The sequence below is a fragment of the Garra rufa genome, chromosome 7, assembly GCF_049309525.1.
Source record: "Garra rufa chromosome 7, GarRuf1.0, whole genome shotgun sequence".
Classification (NCBI taxonomy): Eukaryota; Metazoa; Chordata; class Actinopteri; order Cypriniformes; family Cyprinidae; genus Garra; species Garra rufa.
This window is the reverse complement of record NC_133367.1, coordinates 47863951-47884448: the sequence shown is the minus strand read 5'-3', so window position 1 is coordinate 47884448 and position 20498 is coordinate 47863951. Positions and strand designations below refer to the sequence as shown.

Below are 20498 nucleotides of genomic sequence, written 5' to 3'. Positions count from 1 at the left end.
ACAGCTTGGGGAAATATAACTATTTGGCTTCAAATTATTTACATGTTAGAAATGTTTTAAATGTAATAGCATAAGCTATAATCATTTCTCATTAATTATTTTCTGATGGCTAAATCCAATGAGGTGACTATCCAATTCATCATCTAATGCACATCAATTGATTAGCTTAAAAATGCACAATGTGTTATATAAGTGTTAATAATTTAATTCTTCATTTTAGAAGATGTTAAGAAGACCTTTTCATGAAACTATAACATTAATAGCCTATTATAGGCACACTCAGTTCCATAGCCTAAATGTCTCTTTTTTTTTGTTATCCTAACCTAGGCCTGTGACACTACACATTTCCATTAGTTTTAATTTACAGTACAGTGCAAATGGAGGCATAAAAACATTCATTTATCTTTTAATCAAATAAGTTATTTTTTTTACAAATGAGTTTACCAATAAAAAAAACATGGAAAACATCCGATCAGAATGCGTCCCCGACTGCCTCTTCTATTCTATGCGCCTTATAATGCAGTGCGCCTTATATACAGGGCCGGCCCTGTACATCTGGGGGCCCTAAACAGGATAATTTTGGGGCCCTGCTTTGCAGTGAATACTAGTGGAGTATTGCCAGTAGCCAGGTTTCCATCCAAAGATTTTGTTTGTGGAAAAAAAACACAAAACAATTTAGCGCTTTGGAATTTTTACAGATATAGCTGATGGAAATGCATTATCGATAAAATTTCTCATGTGTCGTCATAATCTTTTTCCGTTTAACTTTAGCGCATAAATTCTAAATCCATACTTCAAATGTTGCAAAAATCTGTTTGGAAGCACTTTTTTGTAGAGAAAAGGGGCTTTGCTACGTTGCAAGTTAAAATGTATTCATTTTGTTCTGAACGATCTTGTTTTACGTGGATACTGGAATGATAAGTACAACATTTTAAATGAACTTGTTTTGACTTGTTAGTAACTTTTTATATTTTTGTTCTGCTTGTGTTATGAGTATTGTTCCATTCAATTTAAAGATTTGTTCTGAAATAAAAGGGGGAAAATAGCAGGTTTTTCAGTATGTTTGGCTGACTGTATTTTATTATGACAATGAAGCTGCATTGTCAAGTTAGTAATGCTTAACCCTCTGGGGCCCGAGGGTGTTTTGGGGCCCTGAAGAAGTTTTGACATGCCTTGACATTTGTGCTTTTTTCAGTATGTTAAAAACATATTAACTGCGTGCAGGAGGCGCCAACACGATCACTTGATCCCCCCCATATATATTTATTTTATATATAGCTGTATAATGTTCTCCTCCATTCGCAGAAGCGCTGCAGGTGTGTGACCATGTGAATCCTCACACTCTGTTGTTTATGCTGCTTTTTGCGTGTATAAAATTAATCCATGAAAAACAAATTTAGGTACTTTTAATGGGTCACAGCCGCGTATTAATTAAAATTTAATTTAATTGTAATTTAACAATCTTGTAAGTTAACGTTTAAACATGTCTTACCGACCGTCGGTTGTCAGGAGAAATAAAATAACCAAAATAAACATTCCCATTTCTAAATAAAAGTTTATCAGAAAAATGATAATAATACAACTGCTTCTGTTTATGATTATTGTTGATGATCAAGCAAATAGTCTATAACAAAGTACAAAAAAAAAAAAAAAAAACTCAAGACACTTGTTAATAAAAATTAGCTAATATACAATTTAATATTAGGTTTTGTTTCAAATGGATAAAGAACAGGCTACTAGCCTATATATTTTACGCAATATAGATGAAATGATGAATGGAAACAGCTCAAGGGCAGTTTTTTTTTTTTGCGATACACCAAAACTTATGCGACAGTTCGTTTTTTTACACATATTCTCTTTGTCGACAACAAAACAGTGCAAAAACTGGATGGAAACTTGGCTAGTGACAGCCACGCGCTTTGCAACATAATGACTCAGACCACTAGTGGGGGCCCCCTAGTGGCGGCGGGGCCCTAAGCAGCCGCTTAGTTCGCCTATAGGGAGGGCCGGCACTGCTTATATATGATAATAGTTTTAACCTTTTCACACGAGTTTAAAATATTCTATCTAACCCCAAAGAGTGACCCACTGTTTCCATGGTGACGCGTCATGTGACACCGCAGCCACAATAGCACTGTAAAGACACATGGATCGCTTTTATTTCGTTTTTCCTTTTTTATTATTAATATTCACAAGCATGCTCACTATATTATGAAATATCTGATATTCCGATTTTGAAATATGTGCAAGTAAATGTATTTAAAAGTCCAAACACTTTTATAATGACCGCGTTAGTTAATCTGTACCGGGTGATGGGCGCCGCCATGTTTGTTCGCGCTGAATCCGAGCTGCGGGATTTACAACACGCAAATTCATCCTCTCCTCGCGAAAGACATTAAAGTAAGTCTCTGGTGAGCTGGGAGAAGAGGAGTGTGCACTTTATAGTTACCTACACAATCTGTATATGATATCAATAAAATATGTTGTCAGATTATATTTGTAGGATCATTATTGCTGCTTCCATAGACATCAGAGTGTATTTATACAAACTATAAATGTATGGTTTTGCTAGTACTTGTGTACTTAAATGTCTGAAGCCTAAAATAAGCATTATATGGTTGAAAACACTGAATAGTTGTGATAATATGACAAGCACTCCGATCTGGCTCAGCGCCAGCCAACGCACCAAAACCGATTTGAATTCAGCAGCTGATGACGTGATGCGGCAAACGTTCGAACACACCGGTGTGATCGTACGCATCAGGGACCAGCCAAGACAAATCACACCGGTGTGATCGAACGTGCTAAAGGGTTAAAATAGGCCATTCATTGAAGATGCGTCTTATAATCCGGTGCGCTTTATAGTGCGGACAATACGGTATATGACTGGACTCCGCGATTCCGTCCGTGTTTTCCGCATCCGGGAAATCAAGATAACATTGAGGTGTTTTTGCAACTTCACCGTAAAGGATTGTGAATTACTGAAACACAATCAACGTCTGCTGCTGAACTACCTTTGAGAGACAACTGATTACTGTCGCTCGCTGCTCGCAAGCCCAGCAAGCGTTCTGTCTGTGTCTTCCGTGCCTTCAGCCTTCGAGTTGATTGGTCGGGCTCGCGACTCCCAACAAATCAGATGCGCGGTGGGCGGAGACTGCTCTAGGGCACAGAGTGGTGAGCTTTGACAGGCTGCGTCGGAGCCAAAGAGCGCATTTCAAAATTAAATTATTTTTATCAGCAAATCGGTTTTGAAAATAACCAATTCCGATAATCGTAAAAATGCTTAATATCGGCGCCGATAATCGGTCGACCCCTAACACGCTCCAAACCGAGACAAGCGAACCGAACGGTTGGGTTGTTTTTTCATGTACCGTGCCACCCCCACTCACTAACTTGCTCAAGTACTCCTCTCTGTACCAATCACAACAGGCTTGGACAGCTGACCAATCAATTACTTCAATTACTGTCATTTCTGATCATACAGATAAAAGCAGTACATCAATCTAATCTGTAAATGGTCTACTTTTATTTGTATATACTCACAAAAACAAAAAAATTGTGATTTTGCAAAATAAAGAAAACAAACAGGGTGTGTTGTCTGCCGCGTTGATCTCTGTCATCATCTTCATTCAGAAACGTGTCATTCAAATAGACTATAACTCAGCCAATACACAACACAGAGACATGAGCAGTATGTCTAGAGAAAGCTTGATATGTATACTTTTAAACGAAAGAAGTTTTATCGAAAACAAATATTCTGTGATAAAGTAATCCATATGAAACCAACGCGATGTCCAGTCTATACGAACAGAGCTAATTATATTTAATTCAATCACGCCCACAAGCTACGTTTGCGTTCATGCGACGCGTACGTTTCACTAAACTGAAACTAACCTGAACAAACTGTGCTTCAGCGCTGATAGTGAGGAGCTGGCTCTGCCCGATCGCTGCTTCATTCCACTTTGCAAGTATTTTTCGTCGTGAAGAGTCGCAGGGTAACGTTCATCATCACTACAACACTGCCTTTATGGTTCTGGCTTTTGTTCACACAGCGCTCGTTCCTGTAATTTTCCAGAATCAGTGCGCATTGTGAAAGGGGCTTTACTGAAGCAACAGTTATGTAGCTTACTGCATTAAAACATTAATGATCATTCTGAAATATCCTGTTGAGTATCAGCAGGCTAGGCTCTCTCTATTGCTCTGAGCTCGCTTACAGCATACATGACGTAGTTAACTGTGATTGGCCTGGCTGTGCGTCACTCAGAAAACAACAGGCCAATCAGAAGAGAGGCTCATGAATATTAATTAGATGGGCCAAAATCAACAAAATTTACAGCTCCTTTATAAAAAGGAGCTGTAAAAATACATTGAGATGGATTTTAGCGCTTATACCGCAAATATATATTCTTAAGGAAATCAACAACTAAAATAAACCTCCAGAAATGAGTACAATATGGGACCTTTAACGTTTACCTTGATCAGAAGAAAAACGCAATGAGACGCAAATCCAGCAGGAGGAGACATTTACATGAGTAAGTCATTATGAAGTATGTGTCATTTCATTGCATCTAAATGTCTCACGATGCCAAAATGTTTTTAATGTTCTAGAAAACAATGCTATATAAAAGTAATAATCTTTACGCTGAAACATTGAATGAAATAATCAAAGAATATTTAGACAACATGTATTGTATAACACATACTAAGCATGCTTGTATTTATGACTCTAAAATCATATTTCTTTATATTTTAATTTATCATATAACAATGATTAGTCGATGACTACAAAATCATAATACATATTATATATATATTTTTTTTCCTTTTTTTTGTATAGGCTTTATATATAAAGAGTTTGATACTCTTGATATTAACATGCTCACAGATGTTTTTTTGTTTTTTTTTAGTGATCTGAAACCTGTTCAGCAGATGAATCCCGCTAATGCTGCAAACTGTTTTCCTCTGAGACCAACTTCAGATGTTCAACTACACTGATATTCTAGTGTAAAACAAAGTCCTTGACTAGTGATGAATTTTGTAATGACTTAAATATCAATATTTACTTGTTGAACGGAATTCAGAAACAGTTTTCAGAAATGCCACAAAGTGTGGTTAGATCAGGGAGCTCAATAATGTGTCTTTGACCTTCATTATGTATGTTTTGATTATACTGTGTTGTAAACAAAAATACAAATAATCTAAAACTCCATTCTTTGAATTTTCTCACATTGTTCCTTACCTAATGGTCACATTCACTCATTGATGGGGGAGCCATTAAGGAGGGCTCTTTGTCTCTCAGGTGGGAATTGCTAAATATTCATGGGTCATTGCCACTCCTTCGAATATTCCCTTTCGATCACAAAACGTTTTAGAAAATTTACATCAATATATTGTTTTCTCCAAAGGAGTGAGCGAGATGATTTTCACATCATTTGGTTGAAAAAATTCTAGCCTACCACATCCCATTCTCAAAAGTCTTGTGAACAAATGTTCTCTATGTGTTTCATGGCCTAATTTCAGTGACTTCATTACATTATTTTTAAACTAACCACGCATAAACGTTTTCTCATAAACACAAACATGTACATTCATGTTGCTTACATATTATTGTAGCCCAATTTGTGCTGATTACAATGTAATCAGATTTTAGCCATTAACATGTTTTTGAAATTCTGAAAAAAAAAAAAATCACAAATGTCAGGGCATGACAAAACTATAGGACCCCAAAACACCCTCAGACCCCAGAGGGTTAAGGTGTAACAGAACAGTTACTTTTAGAATAACTATTTGTAAAAATAAACCCACAAAACAAGATGAATTTAACATACGATTTTTTTTTTATTAAAACATTGTAAAACCAGCCTTTTTCCTGCACCAAAAGGTCTTTACATTCAATGTTTTCAATACATTAAAACAATATGTTCTTACAACAATTAAACCATCATAATGTTTACATTTACATTTAGACATTAAGCAGACGCTTTTATCCAAAGCGACTTACAGAAGAGGACAATGACAGCTATCAAAATCAACAAAAGAGCAATAACATGCAAGTACTTTGACAAGTCTCATTTAGCCTAACGCAGTACACGTATCAAGGTTTTTTTAATTATATAATAAAGAAAAAGAGGTGTGACATGTGTTCTTTTTGGCTAATTAAAAATTAATCTTACAGCTGCATTTTTAATTAATTGTAAAGGTTTGATAGAACTGGCTGGAAGACCGGCCAAAAGAGCACTGCAATAGTCCAGCCTGGACAGAACAAGAGCTTGAACAAGGAGTTGTGAAGCATGTTCCGAAAGAAAGGTGCCTGAACTTCCTGATGTTGAATAAAGCAAATCTGCAGGACCGGGCAGTTTTAGCAATGTGGTCTGAGAAAATCATGATCATCAATTACAACTCCAAGATTTCTGGCTGTTTTTGAAGGAGGTATGGTTGATGTGCCTAACTGGATGGTGAAACTGTGATGAAACGATGGGTTTGATGGAACCACAAGCAGTCTGTCTTGGCAAGGTTGAGTTGAAGATGATGGTCCTTCAACCAGCAAGGAATGCTGACATCTGAGCAGCTATCATTGGATCATCAGGATGGAATGAGAGATAGAGTGGAGTGTCATCAGCACAGCAGTGATATGAAAAGCCATGTTTCTGAATGACAGAAGCTAGTGATGCCATGTAGACAGAGAAGAGAAGTGGTCCAAGAACTGAGCCCTGAGGCACCTCAGTAGTTAGATGTTGAGACTTGGACACTTCACCTCTCCAAGATACCCTGAAGGACCTGCCTTTGAGGTAAGACTCAAACCACTGGAGAGCATTTCCTGAGAAGCCCTTTGCCAATAGGGTTGACAGGAGGATCTGGTGGTTAACCACATCAAAAGCAGCGGACAGATGGGTTTTTTAAGTAGTGGGGTTATACGAGCCTGTTTAAATGCAGAGAGAAAAACACCAGTGTGAAGGGATGTGTTAATAATGTGAGTGAGTGCAGGTACAACTGCAGGAGAAATGGCTTGAAGGAGATGAGATGGAGTAGGATCCAGTGGACAAGTAGTAGGATGATTAGAAAGGAAGAGTTTGGAGACTTCTGCCTCAGAGAGTGAAGAGAAGGATGTGAATGAGTGTTGTTTGCTGGTAAGATGTGCTTGACAGATTGTGGTGTGGAGAATTGAACACTAATGGTTTAGATTTTATCAATTAAGAACTTGGCAAAGTCGTCAGCTGTTAGAGTTGATGAAGGAGGGGGAGGACAAAGGAGGGAGGAAAATGTTTAAAGAGCATGCGAGAATTAGACAAATTGTTAATTTTGTTATGATAGTATCTCCTTTTAGCAGTGGAGATATCAGCAGAGAAGAGAGGAGTGACCTGTACACGTTGAGGTCAGTAGGATTTTTTTATTTGCGCCATACCCTTTTAGCAGCCCTGAGCTTAGAACAATGTTCACAGAGAACATCAGAGAGCCAAGGGGCAGAAGGGGTGGTATGGGCTGGCCTGGTCTAAACAAGATGTAGGAGTGGAGCAGAAAGCATCAGTAGCACTTGTGACGGGAGTCCCGAGGATCAATCAGCGTCGCCCTGGCAACACACAAGCAACACCTATAATCAGACGGTTTGAGACATACAAGCGAGTTCTATCTCCGATGAGGCGTGAGACTTACCTGATCTTTGTGTCGCTCTTCCCGCAGACTCGCCGTGACCGCCTGGTCCCCCACTTCCGGGTTCCGCTCACCGGGGTTAAAGCACGTCCTTTGCACCAACCCCTTTTGCTGGCCACCGTCACTGGGAAGCACCGTCAAGGAAGGAATCACCCTGCACCGAAAGCCGACGACATCACCTCCTCACTCACCCGTATTGTTCACTTTATTAAGCCTGTTAATAAAACTCACCCTCCGGGGCTCACTCAACTCTTGCTCTGTCGTTGTTATTCCCCCGCCCAGCCACAAGGTGGTGGAGAATGCGGGCAAGTTTCCGGGCCTGAGAACACCGACGAGCAAGAGTTTGTTTACATCGCCATCTTGCCCCGCTGCTCACTTCTGGTTGTTTTTTTTCAGGCGCGCTCCTCCCCGTCGGCATGGAAGATCTGGTGAAACAACTCACTGAGGTTAGCGTCCGTCAGCAGCAATGTTTTGAGCTACTTACTGAACAGCATGGCCAAATTCAAGAATATTTGGCCGAACTACGTTTACCGGCTACTCAAAACGTCCCCCTTCCGGACCCACGAGTCACCGCAGCTCGGCTACTACCCAAGCTAACCGCAGATGATGACATTGAGGCATACCTTAAGATGTCTGAATCGCTCGCACGCACGCCCGGAAGGCACCGTTGTTGTCGGGTGAGGCCCAACGGGCGTATTTTTCTTTACCAGCTTCCTCTCAAAACAATTATAATGAGTTAAAAAAAGAAATATTGGGTCGGCTCGGGCTTTCCGCGACCGCTGCCGCCCAGCGCTTCCATGACTGGGAGTTTAAAACGCGGTTGAAAGTCCGCGCCCAGGCCGCAGATCTGATGCGGTTTGCCGAGCACTGGCTGTTAGAAGATTCACCCTCCCCAGCTCAAGTCGCCGAACGGGTAGTGGTCGATCGGTTGCTGAGAGTGCTACCTCGCTTGATGAGGCAGGCCGCCGGCATGAGAGGGCCCAAATCCATCGCGGAGGTGATTGAAGCAGTGGAACTGGCAGACGCTACCTATCATCGGGAGGCCGGGGAGCGAGTGCAGCAGTTTCCCCGGAGGGTGAACCAGGAGCGACGGCCGCTGGGGGGCACCCCACGACCAGTACACAGGCCGTCCAGCCCCCGCGACGAGCCCATGCCCACGGACCCACCGTCTCCGCCCACCAAGGCTTGGATGGTAGGCTGTGTGGTCTATCAGAAAACCCCTCGAGGAGCCCCTACTACGTACGTGAGGGTCCAAGGACGCCGTTATCGGGCCTTGCTGGATTCAGGAAGTGCGGTTTCTCTCGTGCGGCCCGACACCTTGGAGCCCCGACCAGCCCCCAAAGCGACGATGCCGATTACCTGTGTCCATGGGGACACTCGTCAGGTATATACTAACCTTCTTACCTTTCATAAAGGTGGACAGACATGGACCCTGGAGGTCGGAGTTTTAAAGGACCGTCCCGTCCCTATATTACTGGGTCGTGACTGGCCAGGGCTGGACGCCGCCTTGGCCGCCACCGCACGGCCTGCCCGGTCCCGCCGCAAGCCGCACCGCCAGCCATCGCGGGGGCCTGGAAGCCGCTCCAGCCTGATGACATCCGACAGTGGGAGAGAGGGTGAGTCGGCCGGCCCAAACACTAACCTTATCCATGATGTGTTTCAGCAGGTCTCTGGAGGAGGGGATTTTGGAAAAGCCCAAAAAGAAGATGACAGACTTAAAAACTGCTGGCGCCAAGTGCTCATCCTGGAGGGTCTGGAGGGCCAGGAGGTCCTACCAGCTCCTCACCCTCTCCCACACTTCGTTGTACGAAACGGTCTGTTGTACTGCGTCGCGGAGCGACGGGGGGAGGTTAAACATCTTCTGGTGGTTCCTAAAGGCAAAACGGAGATGGTCCTTGAGCTCGCACATGCTCACCCTATGGCTGGTCACCTGGGCGCCCAGAATACTGTACAGCGTATCCGCGACAGGTTCCACTGGCCGGGGCTGGAGGCAGAGGTAAAGAGGTTCTGCCAGGCCTGCCCCAGATGTCAACGTACGTCGCCCCGGAAGCCTCCCCCCAGCCCGCTGATTCCTTTACCTATCATCGGTGAAGTCTCAGACTTTGATAGTTATCCCATGCCCCGAGTGGATGAACTCCCGGAGCACCTGGGAAGGGCTCGGTACATTACAACACTCGACCTCACAAAAGGATATTGGCAAGTTCCCCTCTCCATCGACGCCAGGCCCAAGACAGCTTTCTCAACACCATCAGGCCACTGGCAATACCGGACCCTTCCCTTCGGCCTGCACGGCGCTCCAGCGACGTTCCAGCGCTTAATGGATGTGGTGCTCCGTCCTCATCAGTCTTACGCAGCTGCTTACCTGGACGACGTGGTGGTCCACTCGGAGGCATGGGACGACCACCTGGACCAACTCAGAAGGGTGCTGTCCGAGCTTCGTCGGGCTGGACTGACTGCCAACCCCCACAAGTGCCATCTCGCCTTAAATGAAGCCAAGTACCTGGGTTTTACTATAGGGAGAGGACTTGTCAAGACCCAGGAAAACAAAGTCAAAGCGATCCTGGAAGCCCCAAAGCCGCACAACAAGACCCAGGTACGTGCTTTTCTGGGGTTGGCAGGCTATTACCGTTGTTTTATCCCCAGCTTCTCCTCTATAGCGGCCCCCCTGACAGACCTGACCAGGAAGGGGCAACCAGAACGAGTTTGCTGGACCGAGGAAGCGGAACAGGCCTTCTAACTTATCAAACAGGCCTTAACAACGGAGCCAGACACGGGACTGGGGGCCGTGCTCTCCCAAGTCCAGGAGGGAGAAGAGCATCCGGTGGTTTACATTAGCCACAAGCTGACCCGGGCCGAGAGAAACTACGCAGCCGTGGAGAAAGAAGCTCTCGCCATCAAGTGGGCCGTCCTGGAGCTAAGGTATTACCTATTGGGCCGTAAATTCACTCTCTTTACAGATCATGCTCCTCTACAATGGATGGCCCGGGCCAAAGACACAAACGCCCGTGTCACGAGATGGTTCCTGTCGCTCCAGGACTTCCACTTTGATGTGCGCCACCGGGCCGGTTCCAGCAACACCAACGCCGACGGACTCTTTCGGTCCTGGGCAGCTTATTCAGGTCTGTCAGGGGTCACTCCCCTCCCACCCCCTATTTCCCCTTTCTGTTTCCACCTCCAGGACCAGGACGTCGCTTGGGGGGGGGGGGGGGAGTGTGACGGGAGTCCCGAAGATCAATCAGCGTCGCCCTGGCAACACACAAGCAACACCTGGAGGCACTCACCACAGACCAATCGGTCACGGCCACGGCGGCTTTATAATCAGACTGTTTGAGACATACAAGCGAGTTCTATCGCCGATGAGGCGTGAGACTTACCTGATCTTTGTGTCGCTCTTCCCGCAGACTCGCCGTGACCGCCTGGTCCCCCACTTCCGGGTTCCGCTCACCGGGGTTAAAGCACGTCCTTTGCACCAACCCCTTTTGCTGGCCACCGTCACTGGGAAGCACCGTCAAGGAAGGAATCACCCTGCACCGAAAGCCGACGACATCACCTCCTCACTCACCCGTATTGTTCACTTTATTAACCCTGTTAATAAAACTCACCCTCCGGGGCTCACTCAACTCTTGCTATGTCGTTGTTAATCCACGCCCGGCCACACACTGTTAGCATCAAACGATGAGAACTGTTTAGGTGAAGGAAACGAAGATGAAATCATAGTAGATAGATGGGAGAGTGATAGTGAGTGCAGGTTACGTCGAAAGATGACATGTGGAGTGGTATGTATTGTGCCAGGAACCACGTAGAGGTTAAGAGTGAGGAGGAAGTGATCCGAGGTGTGCAGTGGAGTCACCAGCACATGATCAGTGGAGTAGTGTTGTGTGTAAATAAGGTCCAATTGTTGCTGTAGCTAACACTCTCTTTAGATCAAAGGAGGCCAGCAGAGTGTGGAAGTCTGCAGCTTTAGGTTTATCTAGGTGGATGTTGAATTCTCCAAGCATTCACCTTGTGCTCCTAGGGTGCGATAAACAACTACAAGATTGGTTTTAAAAGGGTGGCTAATAGTAACTGAATATTATTCCAAGGAGCAGTTACTACCCAGAAAAGGTAAAGGAATAAATTTCCAATCATTAGAGATGAGTAGACCAGTACCTCCACCTCTTCCAGTCAGACGAGGAGTGTGGGAACATGAGAAATTATTGGAGAGTGCTGCAGGTGTAGCAGTGTCCTCTGGTTTGATCCAGTCTCTGTCAGGGCCAGCAGGTTTAGCTTTGAATGACTAGTAATAGATGTAATGAAATATGCTTTATTTACTGCATACTGCCAATTCCAGTGACCAATAGAAAAAGAAAGTAGTGTGTTAGCAGACATAGGCAAAGTCTGCAGGTTGTTAGGGTTGCACTGCCTACAGTCGTGGCCAAAAGTTTTGAGAATTACATAAATATTGGAAATTGGAAAAGTTGCTGCTTAAGTTTTTATAATAGCAATTTGCATATACTCCAGAATGTTATGAAGAGTGATCAGATGAATTGCATAGTCCTTCTTTGCCATGAAAATTAACTTAATAAACTTTCCACTGCATTGTTAAGAAGGCTTCAGGGCGTCCAAGAAAGTCCAGCAAGCGCCAGGATGGTCTCCTAAAGAGGATTCAGCTGCGGGATCGGAGTGCCACCAGTGCAGAGCTTGCTCAGGAATGGCAGCAGGCAGGTGTGAGCACATCTGAACACACAGTGAGGCCAAGACTTTTGGAAGATGGCCTGGTGTCAAGAAGGGCAGCAAAGAAGCCACTTCTCTCCAAAAAAAACATCAGGGACAGATTGATCTTCTGCAAAAAGTATGGCGAATGGACCGCTGAGGACTGGGGCAAAGTCACGTTCTCCGATGAAGCCTCTTTCCGATTGTTTGGGGCATCTGGAAAAAGGCTTGTCCGGAGAAGAAAAGGTGAGCGCTACCATCAGCCCTGTGTCGTGCCAACAATAAAGCATCCTGAGACCATTCATGTGTGGGGTGGCTTCTCATCCAAGGGAGTGCGCTCACTCACAATTTTGGCCAAAAACACAGCCATGAATAAAGAATGGTACCAAAACACCCTCCAACAGCAACTTCTTCCAACAATCCAACAACAGTTTGGTGAAGAACAATGCATTTTCCAGCACGATGGAGCACCGGCACAATAATAAGGCAAAAGTGATAACTAAGTGGCTCGGGGACCAAAACGTTGAAATTTTGGGTCCATGGCCTGGAAACTCCCCAGATCTTAATTCCATTGAGAACTTGTGGTCAATCCTCAAGAGGCGGGTGGACAAACAAAAACCCACTAATTCTGACAAACTCCAAGAAGGTATTATGGAAGAATGGGTTGCTATCAGTCAGGATTTGGCCCAGAAGTTGATTGAGAGCATGTCCAGTCGAATTGCAGAGGTCCTGAAAAAGAAGGGCCAACACTGCAAATACTGACTCTTTGCATAAATGTCATGTTATTGTGAATAAAAGCCTTTGAAATATGAAGTGCTTGTAATTATATTTCAGTACATCACAGAAACAACTGAAACAAAGATCTAAAAGCAGTTTAGCAGCAAACTGAAAACTAACAGAAAACTAATATTTGTGTCATTCTCAAAACTTTTGGCCACGACTGTACAGTGTGTGATGTGTGGTTTGCGATTGGTAGTAATAGTAGGGATATGGAAACACATAGTAAGTGTTGATCATAAAAACTGAAACAAGTAAAGTGAAGTGAAGCAAGATGAAGGAAAGAGGATGAATCAAAAGTGATACTTAAGTCTCTTGCTGGTGTCCCGCACAGGTAGAGTCAATGGAATTTACACTCTTCGGTCTTCACACAACGGCTGCCACGGTATAATAACCTCTTTTTATACCCGTCTGACAAAAACTGAAACTGAATTCAGCTGAACACACTTAGCACAACAAAGGGCCAAGCAAGCGCACGACATTGACAAGGTATGCAATCTAGTTATAATGTTAAAGCAAAACAGTGCAAAGGCACAAAACACATATTCTTATTTGGTCCATATGTACTCTAAATTTCATAAAGTTTATCATGCTTGTGTTTATCAGCATCCCATTCATTACAATCAACTGTTAATGCACACTGAAGAAATCTGTTGTTGTATGCTAGAGACATTTGGATCACCTTGATGTTAGACTCTTTTTGTTTTCATGTTGAGATGTTGCTCTGCATTTTTCAGCCAAGCAAGATATACACTCCCACTTGCAGCATCACAAAAGTATTTCTGTAAAATTGGAATAATTTAAAAAAAAATAATAATTTCACATCCATATATCAAAACTATTAACAGGTTAAATGTCAGAGTCAATTATCAATTACAATACTAGAATTGTTCACCCAAAATCTGTCATCAAGTAAGCCTACAATAATTAGTAAAGGCGGCCATGAGTAGTTTTTTAGTTTATGTGCTTTTTTAGATAATGGTCGACCTTCTCCATAGCATTTTAAATTAGCAATATCTCAATAGAATTTAAATAGATTGCACATTTTTCTATCAGCTTTGTGAAAGGAATGGCTCGCACAAATCTTATCACACTTTGTGAGCGTGCAGAGTATACGGTGATTGTGAGTATACAGCCGCATCTAGAACAACTCCTAAAACAAGTACAAGCTGGGCGCCGCAGACTCACAGAAATAATGTGTATAAATTGTGCAACGCAACGCAGTGCTTCTCGTCCTGTGTGCGACCCCCTTTCGTTCATATTGTGCTGATAATTGCTCCGTTCAGTTCATATGTAAAGTTAGCACTTATAAAAGCACAGAAGATGTTATTTTAAAAATAATGAATAACCTGATTCCAGGTTTCCATTAACCATGGTATAAATATGGCTGGTTTTGGTTATTGAGGGAGTTACCCCATTGCCCCTGGTCCTAAAACACTGCTGGGCTTTTCCTGGCAACCTCCTAGCAAAGCAAATGTTTTTCTGAGAAAAGGTTTATGAGGGCACTGCACATAAATACTCATTTAAATAAATATATTTTCAAATACATATTATAAATGAGATGAAACACTTACTGTGTTTAAAGCAGCTCCTCATCTGTTCCATATCACGAGTGAAAAGAAATGTTTCAGAGAAAAGATTAGGCATAAACAGCACATGAGTATCGTTAAAAAACAATATAACGTTATAAAACACGTGTTGTAATTAAGACAAAACACTTAACTTTGGCGTTGTCCGTCCTTGTGTGCTCCACATCTCGAGTCAAAGAAAATGGTGTCTGTGAGAAATCTTTCAGCTGTTTTAGCCGCTTAAATATTCCGGATGTAAATAATAACACGCGCAGCGTTAATAAGATTTCACTCTCTGTAATTTCTCCAGACAGAGGGTGCCGTTTACACTAGCTATGTTAACCCCTTGAAATTCAACACCAGAAATCTGTCGTTTTCAAAGCACAATGCAAAACTGACATTTCATTCACTGACGCTCTCCAGTCGGCATCAATGACCTTATCAAAGGACCTCCTGCTGTATATTTCATCTGTTTTAATGGCATAAGATACAGTTAGTTAGCAAAAATCTGGATTGTGGTCTTGATCTTGCTCTGTTTCTGCTTGATTCAGACAAAAAAGCAAAGGTCAAGATTTTTCGCCTTCTTTTTGACCAAACCTCATCATCTGCCTTCAAAACAGAACATACGGCACAGCGAGTCACATGGGGTTAGGTGCGTTCGACCTCATGCGGCGCTGCGCAGACCGATCGGCGGCTGACTTGAAGTAGTGCATGCCGGTTAGAAATTTTGTCCGACTTGAACCGGCGCCGACGCCACGTGACGTTCACGTGTGGCATCAAAGTAACGCGAGAGCGTTTCGAGAACAGCCGGCTTGCTCAGCCAGCGCAGCATTTCAGAAGGTACTGCGCCAGGCTGTGATGACGTCACAGCTTCTCACGATTGGCCACATTCACCACATGACGATGATCACGCGTGTTTCGTGCATAACAAATCAATTTGCATGCCATTTCGTAAATAGTTTACGATCTTTTGACTGCAGTACATTTTATTCCCTTAAATTCTTTATATTGGATTTGTGCATAAGTTTATTATTGTACTTTTTTCATACAGACCACTTATAGTATTCAGCTGCATATTTAAGTAATATTTTTTATGGAATAACTAAAATGTCACAGACATTTAATGTAATGTGGTCAACACTGATGACTGATGCTGAAATCTGTAGTTGCTGCTTCACTTGCATGTGCTGCATTTCTTCCAACAAAAAAGGTATTTCTATAGCTTCCAGTTCATCTGCAATAAAGTAGGCAAACGCCATGTGATCTGCCATGTTTGAGGGAGCAACGAGATCCCCAACTTGTCCGACTTCACGGCTCCGTTTTCAGCTCCTCCCCGACTGCTTTCGGGTAATCTCGCCGATCGGTCTGCGCAGCGCAGCATGAGCTCGAACACACCTAATATCTGAGGACTCAATGAGCCACCGTTACTGTCCTGCACTGCAGCGGTCGAATAGACAGTCTGTCTGGAGCGAGTAAACAGACAAACACTGAAACGTCCCAGCGTTATTTTCAATTTATATTCAGTTCAAATGCTGCACTGGCGCATCCTATGGAGAAGTGCTTTTCTTTCTAAAAACCTGACACACATATAAATTCCCTTCCCCTTGTCACAGTAACTTACATTTACATTTTTGCAATTTAAAATAAACCATTTACATTTCACATATTTCAAGAGAGTATTTTGAATTATTAATTTTACTTGTTAAATAGCAAAACTTCAAAAACAGCAGGGCAGATCCCTTGAGCGCAGCTAACGATGCTTGAAGTGATCAAGACTATTCTAAAATCCAATAGATAAGCTTTACAGATGTGACTACTTGTAGAGACTGTGGAGAGCAGGTACATGAGCAGAACACAGCTGTGTAAGCAACACTGTCCCAGATGAGTGTTACCAGCACTATTATGAACTATTCGACAGCCGAATGGAGAGGAAGGATTACAGCGGTGAACTAACGGCGTGACTGACCTGAGGTTGGGGTCAGCTCCGTACTGGAGGATGAGTTTGAGGCAACGCAGTCCTCTCTCAGACTCTTTCCCTGCAGCTAAATGAACCGCCGCCACACCGTCCCGGACGATCCTGTTTGGGTTGGCACCGCGACACAGCAGAGACTCTACACACCTGCAGGACGACCACAAGACTACACTCATCTCTGCTTCAGGCCAATACAACCGCTCTGAGCTGACACTGTGTGAAATCATGAGAATATGACGTAAAGCAGACACACATGCCATACACCGCTGAAAGTGACTTTGTTAAGAATCTCATGATGTGCATTACACTGCACTTACTAACTGCACACATGATGTTATGAGATTAATGTTTTAAATAGAACATTTGGAATATGGAATAATAAATTATGGAGGAAAAAAGCAGAACAATGCTTTCAAATATAAAACTAGAATTAGCAGTAGGAGGCATCAAGCCACTGCTCATTAATTCAGTGCTGCATAGCAAAAAAAGACAATATTCTCTCTGCAATTTAAATGATTCAATATTAACTTCTTATTGAACCGTTGCCCTGACGCAGACTCTAAATGCAGTGCGTCCTAGGAAGCATCTAATACTATGATTATGAAAAGTCTGTATTTGTTCTTTCATAGTGACAGGGCTCAGTAACAAATAACCTAATTCGACAGATGACAGATCAGATTAGGTGTGCAAATCTGCGATTTGGCTTCAGCAAACACAAAGCTGATCTAACATTTGTTTTAACGTCATAGATTAATGAGAAAGAAAAATTAGTATTGTTAAAATAACAAATGTTGTTAATGATTTTCAGTTTTTCAACATCTGAAGAATATGTAAAGATATTAAGAGGTAAAAGGAACAATAGCTGCATGACAGTAACTAACTTTCTGACTTTATCTATCTGACATGACGTGCTTCGATTCACAAGGTCAATAATTTGGGTTCCATATTTATAATTTATTATTTAAAACATATTAAAATAGAACATATAGTAGAATTTTGCTGGAGTAATTGTTTTGAACTTTGAGATATTATACAGGGCTCTAGAGTGCGACCTAATTTCTCAATGGTGCGACTAAAAAAAATCAAAGGTTGCACCGGTGCGACCAGCCGTTCAAGGGGGAAAAAACGAAACTCCGTCACTCAATAACAGACACACATTAGAGCCATATCGTGGTCTAAACCAATCAGAGATGAAGGACGGATCCCGCCCCCCCTCTGATTGCCCGTGGTCCAGATATTCCTGTACGTGTGTGTACGTTTGAAAATGCATGTGATGCAGTCAGGATGTCTCTACATTGTCAAGCGTTTACAATGCCTCCTCCGCAAAAACCCCGACTGGATCGCGGACTCCATTCATAAAAACCGAATTTACTATGGCGCGGAATGCCACGTAATACGTTGATTTCTGGATTGATAAATCAAAAGTTGGTCTGCCACTTAATTCAAATCGCGATATGGAATAGTGTCTATGAACATGGATATATATACATATGTCTGAAAACTGAAAGGCAAAAAGACCGTTTAAAATGAATCCTGCATGTTTCCGTTTGCCTCTATGTATTAATGGTGGAGACGTGTATTTTTTTTTTTAACTACACGCGTATAGGCTACTGAAGCACGCGTGACGCTCCCGCTAATTTTTGGCATTTGCATCTCATATGAACAGATAAACTCAATCTCCAAACCTACTGTGTCACTTTTACCGTTTCATTTGAGAAAGCATCATATCATACTGTACACACAGAAACTCCATGGCAACCTGTCAAAATAAAAGTACGGTTTAACATGAGAACAATATTAGTCCTGTATTACTTTTGTACAGTATAATGTAGGTGTTTATATATTCCTATTTATAAATCATATATATGTTTGCCAAAAATTAAAAAGGTTTATTTTTCATTTGATTAAAAATAAATAAATGTTTATGCTTTCATTTGATTATGAGAAAAATTAAAACAAGAATTTAAAAAAAAAAAAAAAAAAAAAAAAAAAAAAAGATTGTAGAGCCCTATTGTTCAAAATGTTAAAATAGAGAGTTTTGGACTTATTTTTTCACTGAAATGTTTTCGTTATTACACAAAGTAGGGTAAAGTACTGGGGAAAAAAAATAAGTTTCAAATAAAGAACTTTATATTGACCAGATTGTTAGTTAATCATTTACAAGTCAATATTGCCTATATGGACAGAGATTAAAAAAATAAAAAAAAATAAAAAAGTGAACTTGTAAAACTGCGGTGTTAAATGTGATGCGGTTGAAAATTTGGGTGCACCTAACTTTTGTGCTGGTGCACCTAAGAAAAAAAGTTAGGCGCACCAGTGCAACCAGTGCAAAAAGTTAGTCTAGAGCCCTGTTATACAAACATGCCACTTTAGATATTTGTATAAGTACTAATGGTATTCCTTTTTTATCATTGTTATTACATATTTTACAAACAAGCGCACATACATCCTTACATGTCAGGGGCAAACATATGAAAGAGTACAATAATTCAATGAAAAAGGGAAAAAGTACAAGAGAAAGGCTTTTTACTTTAACCATCTGTACTTAAATAAAAACTATACAGCTGTTTAATATGTATCTTTGGCTTTTAAATTTGTTCTCTTTTTTCTCTAAATATATTTTAATATCAACTTTAAATTGTTCAAAATTTGTTTTTGCTTTTTCATTCCATTTGACTTTATGAATATAGTAATGGGCAATTATTATAACCAAATCAATCATAAATATAAAACTCCTATGTGAAAAACTATACAAGTGTCCACAAAATTCTAATAAATCATAGCTTTTGTTGTATATAATCACTGAGTTCTTTCTAACATATTTTCCACTGAATGTAAAGAATAATCACTGTCTTCTAATAGAATTGCATGTAAAACCAGAAAATATTGTAGAGGATCAATTGAAATGTTAACTATATAAAATATCAACTGTTTTAACCAAATAATTCCCATTTTAAACCAACTTTTTAAAAAAATGTTTCTAAACCTAATATTTGTATTATTCCAAATGGTAAATTTATAGGGGGAGAAATTATGATGCAAGTAAAGCTTGCAGGTTTAATGGGCAATCTATAAATATCAAAACACATTTTAATAGGAATTCTATACTACCTACTTTCTCAAACATACGATTAGATACTGAATAATACCATGTACTCTTCTAATAGTTTTTGAGCCATTTAATTGTAAATATCATATTAGAGGTCTTAAAATCCAAAATATTGAATCCTCTTTCAATTTTAGACCGACGAATATTTTCTTTTTTAATATAAAGTAATTTGTTTTTTCCGAACTGGCGGTATTTCTATCTATAACAGCAATAAAGTGTGAAGTGAGATATTTATGCATCTGGACTTCAACAATGTACAGTTCACAGAGATGCAGCGAGTGTGAAACCTCTTCTTCTGACAGACAGCATCTATACTAACCGTTGAGAGCACTAGGTAGTGCACTTGTTCAGTCAGTGTTTACCTGGAGTCTGCGTCACTGAGAGCCTCGATCATTAAAGTCTCCAGATCCGCGCTGCTGGACATCATTTCCGCTCAGAAAGCGCTCCGCTGCTCGCACACCATTCTTCTCCAGTGTTCACGCTCAGCAGAAAGGCGTTCGATGATCTTAAACAGGGTTTATGGCTATGTTTTGTTGGAGTTCATCATGAGCCGCAGTGTTTACCCCGACACACTCCTGTCATCCACAATGAAATTTCCCTCCATTCGCCGTTTTCCGCTTCGCTCAATCGCTGCAGCGCCACCTGCGGTCAGGAGGAGCAGTGACCACTGGCAGAAATACACAAGTACACACACAAACAACCTGCATTTCTAACACTGTCCTGGGGTACGTTC

At 41.7% G+C, this 20498-nt stretch overlaps 1 protein-coding gene across 1 annotated transcript in view; it reads right to left on the bottom strand.

Annotated features, from left to right (window-relative positions):
• LOC141339050 (uncharacterized) overlaps positions 1-20265 on the bottom strand; it is a 49832-nt gene extending 29567 nt beyond the window's left edge. Inside the window, exons 1-2 of the mRNA XM_073844675.1 lie at positions 20128-20265; positions 16651-16803 (exon numbers count right to left, since the gene is read on the bottom strand). Coding sequence (XP_073700776.1) covers positions 16651-16803; positions 20128-20192 — 218 coding nt within the window. The 5' untranslated portion in view covers positions 20193-20265. The remainder of the gene's footprint in view (positions 1-16650; positions 16804-20127) is intronic.
• Positions 20266-20498: the final 233 nt, after the last annotated feature.